Source organism: Armigeres subalbatus, chromosome 3 (assembly GCF_024139115.2).
Source record: "Armigeres subalbatus isolate Guangzhou_Male chromosome 3, GZ_Asu_2, whole genome shotgun sequence".
Taxonomy (NCBI): domain Eukaryota; kingdom Metazoa; phylum Arthropoda; class Insecta; order Diptera; family Culicidae; genus Armigeres; species Armigeres subalbatus.
Genome location: NC_085141.1, coordinates 1,604,309 through 1,617,013, shown reverse-complemented (window position 1 = coordinate 1,617,013; position 12,705 = coordinate 1,604,309). Strand labels below are relative to the sequence as shown.

General features: G+C 39.0%; 1 protein-coding gene and 1 long non-coding RNA gene across 2 annotated transcripts; one reads left to right on the top strand and one right to left on the bottom strand.

Annotated features, from left to right (window-relative positions):
* Window positions 1-1,965: 1,965 nt before the first annotated feature.
* Window positions 1,966-2,753, top strand: LOC134227086 (uncharacterized). Its single transcript, XR_009983607.1, has 3 exons — window positions 1,966-2,179; window positions 2,240-2,291; window positions 2,357-2,753. It is a non-coding gene; the product is annotated as an uncharacterized LOC134227086 (long non-coding RNA).
* A 3,180-nt stretch (window positions 2,754-5,933) lies between these two features.
* Window positions 5,934-7,241, bottom strand: LOC134226324 (exonuclease 3'-5' domain-containing protein 2-like). The gene is made up of 2 exons (XM_062707041.1): window positions 6,983-7,241; window positions 5,934-6,865 (listed from the first exon to the last, which is right to left on the bottom strand). The coding sequence occupies exon 2, from the start codon at window positions 6,818-6,820 to the stop codon at window positions 6,107-6,109; it is 714 nt and encodes a 237-aa protein (XP_062563025.1). The 5' UTR covers window positions 6,821-6,865; window positions 6,983-7,241; the 3' UTR covers window positions 5,934-6,106.
* Between the last annotated feature and the right edge of the window lie 5,464 nt (window positions 7,242-12,705).

Below are 12,705 nucleotides of genomic sequence, written 5' to 3'. Positions count from 1 at the left end.
GAAGCAAGCAAAAAGTTCAAGTGATGCCGGTATTATTTTCACTATTTCATGCATTTTCATACGTTGCCATTTCGACAGTTTTTCACTCCGCCGGTCTCTGGTTATAGGGTGGCTAGGGAAAACTAACCACGGTACATAGTGGGTAATCGGATACGAAAAAAAAACTGGACATGTGCATCAATACACGGAATGTCCATTTTCTAGTAATGGGCTATCACGCAGGGCACAGTCAACCCGGTCCTTATCGTCGGAGAATCGGTTTCTTTTTCTCAACGGCTGACTTGGTGTACCCCACGGTATACGATGTACCCATAGAACAATCAAAGTGATACCGCCTGAGTCAGCTGAGGAGGCCTTGGATGATGAGTCTTGTTATCCCGCCGATGTGGTGCTCTCCATTGCATTGTTGCTTGGGTCACGATCCTTCCTACGAGTGTTCGCATCGGTGTTGATGGCTGGTATTTTTCTCCCGAGGTTGCGGCAGAATATTCAGACGTAGCGTGTCTAAAATATGAACGCTTAGGCTTTGGTCAGATTCGCGATTTAAACTATACCAATGGGCTAACATGCCGACGATTTTAAGCCGATGTCCACTGCACTGTCGCTTAGTCACAATCATTTCCGCCCACGAATCTGCGCATCTGTTTTCACGGGTGGTATTGCGCTTTTTGCACTTTATAAGAGTTCTGCGAGATTTTTTTTCTCACAGTTATCTTTTTCTCACACTCAATACACTCAAAAAAGTTTGATTTTCCGTGTATAATATTTGTGTGTGAGTGCTCAATTTGAAAACAAACAGACGTCAAATCATGGCGGGAATCGATTTAGTGTACACGCTTACATGTGACTCACCAGTAATGGGTTATAATTGGGTAAATTTCAGTAACAAAAATCGATCAACCCGAAATGATAGTGAGTGTGAGAAAAAGAAGCGGGCAAATGACAATCTACACATAACTCTTCAAATTGGTGAAATCGGCAATATTTTCCGCTCGAATTTTACGGCAAGTTGCCGTGAACGGATGGGAGGGGTACAATGTACGGTGCGCGTGCGATGCGAATGATAAAAGTTAAAAAGATGGCGCGGCGCGTAGTATTTAAACCGTTTCGACGAGTGCACCGGTAGATACACTCACAATTGAAAATAGCCGAAAGTACTACAGTGAACGTTCGCTAATCGGGGTTTTTCTAGTTGGGGCGCTTTTTAGTTGGGGGTTCGCTAATTGGGGCGAAACCCAATTAAAAAGCAGCTAAACGTCAGAATGTGATGTCAAAAAAGCGTTGACGTTTTGTTTCCGTGTTTGGCGGGATCGATATTTTCTGGCGCGTAAAATTTTTCTTTGTTCAATGCAAAAAGTAAACAACATTGACGCTTGTCAAAGCGCCCCAATTAGCGAACGGCATTCACTAGTTGGGGTGAGGTCGTGCCACAATTAGCGAACGATCACTGTATTATACGGGCCCAAGTCTTTTCGAGGTAGATTCCTGTTCGCTTTCAGATATTCTTCCATGCGGGGATGGAGACTTCAAGCGCAACACGAAAAAAATCCTAGTGTCGTGTCCCGGTTATTAGTTCCTGGTTCGGCTTCGGGGTAAAATTTTAACCACGATGGGAAAATAACCATCAAATTGTCAAATTTTAACTAAAAGTTAAACGAATCGCTGGAATGGTTCACAGCCTAAGTAATCTTATGTTTACAAAATTATGATTATTATTATGCCCAGGGGAGCTCAACAGCGCTCTCTTCTCTTAAGGAGATGAACCAGCCTAAGGCTGAAAAAAGCTCTACACTGACAAAAATCCAATCATATCCATTATGTGTGGCACACATAAATTTTGACTATAGCATTTCCCACATAACGGCTGTGTGAATTCGCATACACGGTTGTTTGTGAAAACCCATTGATGTGTAAAAAATCAACCATTTTCAAATAGCATACCTATCTGTCATAAAATGGGGGAATTTCACAATCATGCGATGGGTAAAAAAATACCCATTAGAGGAAACCCCTTATATTAATAAAACGGTTATATTTTTACACATTAATGGGTGAAAAAATAGTTTGACAACGAAGCGTATCCAGTACACCGTTGGTGTAAAAAGCAGCTTGTTTCTGCTTTAAACTTTAATAAAAACTTAAAAAATATCTGCATCGGGACACTCTCGCAACAACACAAGTAAGGCCAATGATATTTCTTGTAGATAAGTATTGTAATACGTCTAAATTATCCTTCCAGATCGGAAAATGGAGGAACTAAAAAAACGCAGAGTCATACGTAAAGCTGAACGGTAAGCATTTTTATCCCCAATTGATTTCTCTAATCTAAATAATGTAAAAGGTAATCCTTTTCCAGTTGATGGCTAATGTGCGTTTACGGAGAAAACACTTCTGGCGATTTGTAACAGCAAACTCAACCTCAATACAAGCCGCAAGGATGATCTTGTGGTTGCTTTTCATCCTCTATGTGGAAGTTCGGGTGGAGGATGAGGTGCAAGAACCTCAATTCTAGAGTGCTTTGAGAATAGGTCGTATGTGCAAAAGAGAGCCTCTCTTCGGTTCCATTCTCTTTCGATTATTACAAAGCTATGCACAATTTTACGTTGGATTTTTTGGCAGATATCTAAAGACAATAGCTTTGTCTAGCGTGCTAAAGTGAAAATGTTGCAGAAAATGCTAAACTTGCCGATCTATTAGCGAAAGAGAGCGTGAACAAAGAGAGTCTCTCTTTTGTACATACGACCTATTCTCAAAGCAATCTAGAATTGATATTTCAATTGATTTGTTGTTTCCTTAACCGTATTAGAAATGAATAAAAACAAGCAAGTTTTTTTTATTTTTTCCAACTTATGATTAATGATTATGAGTACCATAAATTTACTATTTATCAAAAATGCTAAATTATCTGAGCTCGAAAATGGGTATTTTTTCACCCATTTTGTGAGATTTTTGCTTTCCTTCAATGGGTAAATAAATACCCATTTTGTGACATAAACTGATTTTACCCATTAATGGGTAAATCGGGTTTACCCATTAAATGGGGAGAGACACTTCTACAGAAAATGGGTGTTTTTTCACCCATTAATGGGTTTTCGCAAACAACCGTGTATAGCATATATGTGGAAACACACATAAACGTTATTTATTAATAACCTTTATGGGGATTCTCCAATAGCGGGTGGTTATTAACGCACACATAACATTTATTTGTAAATTTCTTTAGATTTTTGCCAATAAAAATGTGTGGATTTTTATTAGTGTATAATAAAGATATTATTATTATTATGTTTACAAAAGTTAAGTGAAATTAACCTAACTTTTGGTTAGTTTCTATTTAAAATTGAGTATATTTTACTTAATATTAGTTGAATTTCGATTAATTAAAAAAAAACTTAATTTTGGGTTCCCACCCTAACCCCTCGATTTGAGTGAAAAGCACCTTTTTTTAAACCGTGACTTTTTTTATTTATTTTTTCTAATCGTGTATATGGCTGCGTACGTTCTCAGAGATAAAGAACGTTTGTTCTTTTGCTGACATCTGTTTTGGAATGACAGTTCAACATTGTCGTTCCAAAAAAGCCTAAGTTGCAAATGTGAAGTGCGAGTTTTTCTGCAGTTTTCATGAAAACTAGGAATTTCAACTGCTGTTAGGTAGCAGATGTATAAAACTTCTTCAGATACTTATAAAATGTTAGATGCGATGGTTCTAATTGCCGATAAAATTGCTTGAACAATAACTTATTTAACTGTTAAGATTTGCGTTGCCTATATTCGTCTTTATGAAACATCAATGTTGACTAATTTATTTTGTTTTCAAAAATTTCTTACTCAAATCAAACGAAATAAAAATCTGATTCGCTGTATTTATCTATCTGATTAATTTAATACGAATTGTAGTTGTTATTGTTAATTTTTAACGATAACAAGTTAATATATACATACTTTATATTGATCATTAGCAAGTTGAATTGAAATTAAAGATTGTGATATGGAGAATTCATTCCTCAACATGGTAAAAAATACAATATTTTCCGTATTGCACAACCGCGAATCGCTCAATCGGAATGTATTTTACAGGCTCACGTTTATGGCCGAAGAGCGGAACATCACTCGAAGCACCGACGATTTGATGAAGCCATCGAAAACCATGAATTTGATAAGTGAATGTGTCGCTGTGCGAACAAAATTAGTTCATCATGAAATCAATCACGCCGTTGCACCCAGCATTGCAACGCGTTGGTCTAAGCCATACCGATGTTGATGTCATATTAAGAAACTGTAAGTGATAAGTAGAGCGGAAAAAGGCATAACTAATTTACATAAGGACAGCTAGGAACGAATATCGCACACAGATTAGGCGATAAACACGCCCACGCGTAGGCGCATGTGGCAATAAACATTTTCCTTTCTCTTTCGTCCTGCCAGAATGCAGTCCTTTGGCAGGAACGATACGAATGTTTTCAATCCTAAGAAGCTAATGTTATGCAATCATAGAAGATAAGCCGCGCCTTAAATTGTGAGCCCTTCCCGATCTGGCCGTTAGAGCAAGCGAAATAGAATCGATTAAGGATAATTACCAGATCTGGATGGGCGTTAGTTAATAAGCTCAATACTATTATACAAGTGGTAGATCACCACACATTCAAGAATAGTTGTAATGAGTGAAATAGAAAATATTCGTAGATTAATCACTAATGCCCAAAAGAGAGCAAAAATGTGACCCAAATATTTCTAAATTGTAAATCACTAATGTATCATGTAGAAGTAAGACCCTTACCCATGTGAATGTTTCAAATAAAATTAAGTTCGATGTTTTACTCCTGATTCTTTAATTAGAATTTCGAAACTCCGGTCTTCAACTTCCCTGCTTGACTCGAAAACGTCTCTCCGTAAAGGAGAAACAAGTAGTATCAAAAAGGACTTTTTGGTTTGGTTCCTTGGATCGAAACAAGTTGCTCTGTAACAGGAGTAACAAGTAGTTCCTTGGGAAAGTAACCTCGCGGTGTGCATTTGCGAAGGACATCTCCCTAACCGGAGAAAGAAGTAGCTCCTGCACCCAGAAAATTAGTGACAGTCCAGCGAGGTCGTCACAACCCGGTTCCTTGGATCGAAAAGGTCTCTCTAACAGGAGAAACAAGTAGTTTCGAGGAATCACCAAGCCGGCGTGCATTTGCGAAAAACGTCTCCTCACACGGAGAAATAAGTAGCTCTTACACCCGAAACTCCAGTGACGACTGCGTCGACTTCGTCACAGAATGTTTAATGTGTTATGTCTGTTTGTCTGTGCCCTAACTATAAAATTTAATTTTGACGGTTAGTGGCCTTGTTGTTATTCAATTTCTTTGCATTGAGAAAAGTTAGAGATTAGTCATGTAATGTTCTGTTCCAAGGATTGTGGAGGAGCGCCGAAATAGGGCAAGCTGAAATTTGTGAGCGAACCTACGGAATTGATGTTGAAGCAATCTGGCATCGCTGATTGTCGCTGTCCGGAACATCTTTTGCTGGCGAGGATAGGGGAGCTAAATGTCAAAGAAGAAAAAGCCATACGATTTTACAGCTTGGTACCCAACATGTTCCGGACAGCAGTACAAAGGGAACCGAAGCGACAATCTTTATCTATAGTAACTAAAATATCTTTTGTCGAAAGTAATGGACGTGTCTTGATTTGATTCGATTCTGAACCCTTATATAAGAGGTAACAACACCAAAGAGCGAATAACATTTTATTCGATCGTAGTGCAAATATAGCATAAGACGAATTCAACAAATGGTACGAGAAAGACTTTTTTACCTCTGAGGGACAAATTTGGGTAGATGTCTAATGCACAAGAAGGAAGTAGCAGTGATTTACTCTGATTTTTATTTTTATAGTTTTTAGGACATTTCTAATAGGCACTTAAATGCAAGGTTGAGGTAAAAATAAAAATAAGCAATGAGTAATTATAATAATTTATTGGTTATGAATAGTGCATTTGAGAATAAAAATAGGCATATCACGTAAAAATCGATTTGATAATTTTAATTACCGAATTTGTTTTCATATAGAGAAATGATGTAAATACCACTGATATTTAGCTGTAGCTGTGATGTTATGTACTTTTTGCTTTCAATAGTCATAAACCTTATACAGTTCAATAGCCACGCGTGCATCGTTCGCAGCATATTTGATCTGATTTTCGGTCAGCACATCGGCTTCCCAATCACTTACTTGCCATTCTTTGTCCATAATGATACCGAGCGATTGCTTAGCCAGACTAGCCAAATTATGTGGAAGTGGCACGTCACAGATTTCCGCCATTTCGCGCAAGTCCACTGCGCCTGCTCCGTCTGCTTGATAATCAATTAAGAGATATTGCATATCGGTTTCAACACCTACACCGGCTTTCCTAATATTTGGATCAGCTAAAATGCGCTTCAGTTCTTCAGGAATGTATCCAATTTTACATAATCTGAACAGAAAACATAGGCCTTTTTGGGTGGCCAACTGGAGAAGAGCCACCTTCCGACGACCGTTCCAATCGTTGTTCCACTCGCAGTCTAGTCCAAGAACCGGATATTCTTTGCAAGCTTGCCGTAGTTCTTTGACCGCCTGCTTGCATTCATTCTGGTTGCTGATAACCCGATTCATATGGGATCGATTGTAAAATTGGACCTCATTGATATCCCTCCAATCAGATTGCGAATGGGTTTGATTGCTGTTGTTGGAAGCATTGTCCGTGGAAGAATAACGTTTGTACACTTGATATGCTCCGAAAAGGGCACCAGCTCCGAGAACAGCAGCCGTAAAGAAATCTTCATTTCTCCTGTTGTTGTCGCCCATGTTGATATTGATGATCGTTTATGGTGACGCAATAAAATATACTATCTAAGAATAATAAGAATAAAAAATAAGAACACAAGAAATCACTTTCATAAGAAAGCAAACGAATATATAAAAATGTATGGAACAAGTTTTTAAACCCGTTTAAAATATTTTTTATACCTGTCGCTGTCGCTGTCGCTGTGAAATGGGCGAAGCTGTTGTCATCAAGAAAAAACTTGAATAAATTGCAAAAATATGTGGCGTGTTGATAAGGTTGATAACGACACAAAGATAATATTTTTTGCGCATTCGCGATTACGAACACGGAATCCACCGGAAGCTCTCAATTACCCATTAGGGCCGATGTCCACGTAGCGTTTTTTCAAGCTGCGTTGACGCAGCGTTATGGGCCAAACACAATTGATACGTTTGCGTGCGTTTTGACAGTTTTCCCATGGGAAAACTGTCAAAACGCACGCAAACGTATTAATTGTGTTTGGCCCGTAGGCCTTTTCATGTGACACTGCCGAGACTGCACTTGTTTACAACCGCTGAACAGGCTTGCAAGTCCGAAGCTGTCACTTTCATAGAAGAACTGTCAATTGACGATGAAATCAGCTGTTTTTAAACGTCTCGTGAAAAGGCCCATTACTCGGCGTTGAATCAGGCTGGGAATGCACACAACAAGCGGTAATGGTCTTTTTCACGAGACGTTAAAAACAGCTGATTTTATCGTCAATTGACAGTTCTTCTATAAAAGTGACAGCTTCGGACTTGCAGGCCTGTTCACCGGTTGTAAACAAGTGCAGTCTCGGCAGTGTCGCATGAAAAGGCCCATTTGCCGCAAAACTTCTATCGTCAAACCTATCTGTCACGCCAAATGTCATCCGTCTGCCAGCTGTTGTCAGTCTGTCATTTTCCATTCTCGAGTTATCGATTCACATAATGACATCAAAAGTGAAACGTCTCCAAACAAGATTCAATGGGTAATGCTATTCAAAACATTTCATGAGCTTTGAAACGAGAGGATTGGTGTACAATCCGTCGTTTCAAATACAGTAGACGTTCGATAACTGCAAGTCATTTAACTGCAATGCTTTTTAACTGCAATTCGATAGTTGCAACAGTTTTGCAGTTATCGGACCGCTAAACTTCAAACTGATGTCAAACTCAATGACAGCTGCATTGCGCTGCACATTTAGATGCACTTTTATTGCATCTGACGTCGATTGACAACCGTTTGACGTCTAGAATGCGTTGCAGTTATCGAACGGCATTCGTTAACTGAAAAGTAAACATTTTGCAGTTATCGAACGGCTACTGTAGTAGCGTTAGAGAAGGTACGCCGTAGGCAAGGTACAGTAGACGTTCGATAACTGCAAGTCATTTAACTGCAATGCTTTTTAACTGCAATTCGATAGTTGCAACAGTTTTGCAGTTATCGGACCGCTAAACTTCAAACTGATGTCAAACTCAATGACAGCTGCATTGCGCTGCACATTTAGATGCACTTTTATTGCATCTGACGTCGATTGACAACCGTTTGACGTCTAGAATGCGTTGCAGTTATCGAACGGCATTCGTTAACTGAAAAGTAAACATTTTGCAGTTATCGAACGGCTACTGTAAAAAAGTGCTCGAATCGATTATTTGTATGTATTAGAGAGGGGGTTTACTATACAAATAACAAGTGGGTGAAGTCATGAACAGGAAATTTTGATGATTTGGAAAATTTTAATGATGAAAACCAAAATTAAGCAAGAACCGGAAATCCTTAAAATTGTATCTGAAAAAGAAAAGAAATAGAGTTAGAAGTTCCTTGGTGAGTCAGGAAGATCTATCGATCTTTCCCGTTTGGATCGCCGAGCTGAAAAGTTAGTTAGAAGAATTATGTAATGTGCAGTGAGAAAATATAAAGAAAAGTTTAAAATTTGAGATAGCTGCCAATAAGAAGTAATACAAAAAATCGTGAGTCGTGAATAAGAAAATTGTTTTCAAAAGGAAATAAGAGTAAAGAAAGTGAGTCGTAGAAAAACAAAAAAAAAAGTGAAGCAGGCAGCGAGAAAAAATCTACCACACTCCGGTGGCGAATCCATCTTGGGATTCTACGCTGCGGGATCGGAAGTGTGAGGTTACGGCAGTGCGAAGTCAATCGGCCCTCGCCCAAAAGCATCAGTTAACCCATCGGACGGTATCCGGTATGATTACCCTGGTTGTACCTATCGTCTCGTGGTTGCGTACCACTATAATAGGTACCGTCAGAGAGCGTTGGTCATCAGTACGAATCGCTCGGCCCACGTGCATCACGCGTTACCTGTGATTGCCCATTCGTGGATAGGTCCCATCGGGGAAAGACTACCATCGCTCGAGTAATCAGCCCGACTCACGTACTCAAAATCGGAGGCCCTCCGTAGGATACCCTCCCAGAAAAGCGACTACCAACACTACGTCGATAGACATCGGACGTTTCGATCGCCACCCACCCGCACCACCTCACACTTTCCAACCTAGCTTGCTCCCGTGTGCCACCCACTAGGCGCATTGTATCGAATGCCGAGGAGTCGGTGGAATATTTGCAACGAGTGCTTGTGCAATTATCCTGGCTCGATCACAGGGTGTCTACTACCTGGAAAAACCTGGAAAACCTGGAATTATCAGGGAATTTCTCTCCACCTGGAAAATACCTGGAATTATCAGGGAATTCCTGACATAATCAGGGAAATTTCAATACCCGGTGATCATGAGTGAAATTCTTTCAAAACATGAAAAAAATCATTAAAAATGTTTGAATAAATATACCTACCTATCAAATCTATTGAAATTGTAGTGAACGTTAATGGATCGTTGTTCCGCAAAAAACGTTTTGCCATCTTCAAAAGAATTCCTGGAGAATTTCCTAGGCTATTCTTGGTGAAATCTAGGAATTTATTCGGGAAATCAATTAGGGATTACTTTGTAAATTCTTTTGAGTATTCCCTCGGAAATTCTTCATGAATATATTTGAAAATATTAAATTAGTTAGGATTTTTCAAAGCAATTCCTGGAGGAACTTCCGAAAGAATTTCGGGATCTTTTTTCCAAGGATTTTTGAAAGAAATCACTAAAAGAGTGTCTATAAGAATGATTAGTAATTTTCTAATTTTTTTCTGGAGGAATTTCCAAGATAAAAACCGAAAAGAATTCCCAGAGGAATTTCAAAACGAATTTCCGGACGATTTTTCGTATGGTTTCTTTAAGAGATAAGAGAAAGAGCTAAGTGATTTGTGAAGAGTTTTTGCTAAAGGAATTCTTGAAAGAATAGCCGAAGGAATCCCGAATGGATCTCTCAAAGGAGTTTCTAAAGGTATTCTCGAAGAATTTCCAAAGAATTCCTTAAAGCAAAATATGAGCTTGAGCTTGAGCTTGATTGACTGCTCGTAGTTGCTACTCCATTATGACCAGATCAGCTGTTCTTGCATTAGGGAACCAACAGATGTTTGCTTGGGACTAGCACACATCTTCAATGTACAAGTACTGGTGATCTCATTTGTTAGGTCATACTGGCGCCTGCCACGTCAGAATGCAAGTCAATGTAGGGAAGGGGAGGAAATGATGATGCAATCACTCGCCCACTGCAAGTCGAATATACCTCTGCACTTGCCACGAGTTCATGCGGAATTTGTTGGAATTTCTGGGTTAGGTTGGAGAGGCAGAGGTCCGTCTTGGTTAACGAGCTGCCAATGTGATAGATAGGAGAAGGTAACTGGTGGAATTTCTAATTGGATGTAGGAAACGAGCTCTACGACAAACGATGTTGGAGGACCGTTTACCCATTCATGCTCCGACGAAAACACCATCTAAGCGACTGAAATCCCTGGTCTTCAAAGTTTGTCGAAGGTGATGGATAGAAAATTCCACCTCCATTTCCAATTCCCAGCTCCGGTGAAAGCACCATCTCAGTTCTCCAATGTTTCGAATTTTTCAAAGCTGGAAACAAAATTTTATCATTGTAAAGGATTTATCGTAATGTTTTAAGCGTACTTACTTAGCTTGCTCCCGCGTGTGCCACCCACTAGGCGCATTGTATCGAATGCCGAGGAGTCGGTGGAATATTTGCAACGAGTGCTTGTGCAATTATCCTGGCTCGATCACAGGGTGTCTACTACCTGGAAAAACCTGGAAAACCTGGAATTATCAGGGAATTTCTCTCCACCTGGAAAATACCTGGAATTATCAGGGAATTCCTGACATAATCAGGGAAATTTCAATACCCGGTGATCATGAGTGGAATTATTTCATGATAAGAAAAAATCACTGTAAATGTTTGAATTAATATACCAATCAAATCTATTGAAATTGTAGTGAATGTTGATGGATCGTTGTTCTGCAACAAACTTTTTGCCATCTTCAAAAGAATTCCTGGATAATTTCCGAAGCTATTCTTGGTGAAATCTAGGAATTTATTCGGGAAATCAATTTGGGATTACTTTGTAAATTCTTTTGAGTATTCCCTCGGAAATTCTTCATGAATATATTTTAAAATATTAAATTAGTTAGGATTTTTCAAAGCAATTCCTGGAGGAACTTCCGAAAGAATTTCGGGATCAGTTTTCCAAGGATTTTTTGAAAGAAATCACTAAAAGAGTGTCTATAAGAATGATTAGTAATTTTCTAATTTTTTTCTGGAGGAATTTCCAAGATAAAAACCGAAAAGAATTCCCAGAGGAATTTCAAAACGAATTTCCGGACGATTTTTCGTATGGTTTCTTTAAGAGATAAGAGAAAGAGCTAAGTGATTTGTGAAGAGTTTTTGCTAAAGGAATTCTTGAAAGAATAGCCGAAGGAATCCCGAATGGATCTCTCAAAGGAGTTTCTAAAGGTATTCTCGAAGAATTTCCAAAGAATTCCTTAAAGCAAAATATGAGCTTGAGCTTGAGCTTGATTGACTGCTCGTAGTTGCTACTCCATTATGACCAGATCAGCTGTTCTTGCACAGGGAACCAACAGATGTTTGCTTGGGACTAGCACACATCTTCAATGTACAAGTACTGGTGATCTCATTTGTTAGGTCATACTGGCGCCTGCCACGTCAGAATGCAAGTCAATGTAGGGAAGGGGAGGAAATGATGATGCAATCACTCGCCCACTGCAAGTCGAATATACCTCTGCACTTGCCACGAGTTCATGCGGAATTTGTTGGAATTTCTGGGTTAGGTTGGAGAGGCAGAGGTCCGTCTTGGTTAACGAGCTGCCAATGTGATAGATAGGAGAAGGTAACTGGTGGAATTTCTAATTGGATGTAGGAAACGAGCTCTACGACAAACGATGTTGGAGGACCGTTTACCCATTCATGCTCCGACGAAAACACCATCTAAGCGACTGAAATCCCTGGTCTTCAAAGTTTGTCGAAGGTGATGGATAGAAAATTCCACCTCCATTTCCAATTCCCAGCTCCGGTGAAAGCACCATCTCAGTTTTCCAATGTTTCGAGTTTTCCAAAGCTGGAATCAAAATATTATAATTGTAAAGAAATTATTGTAATGTTTTAAGCGTACTTACATTAAATGTGAAATGTTTGTCGGGAACAAGTTTTTGGCTAAACTTACGAAAAAAAAGCCGTAATGCACAGAAAATTCCTTTTTCTATCTTCGGGTTTCTTTAGCTTTCTAGTTGGTTTCACGCTCACGGCATGTGAAGTTAAAAACAAAAAAAATTTCTCTCTCTTTTCATCGCACAGTGAATATTTTGTTGTCTTTCTTGCTTCATTCGACACTTCTACAGTTTTCACGATGAAAGTGCATACTTTTAAATTCACACGTAGACCCGACGAAAAATACTATTGAATAAAATATATTATTTTCAATGCGAAAGTTTTAACTCTCAATTTAAATAAAATATATCAATTTTTATGAAGAGAGTATAAG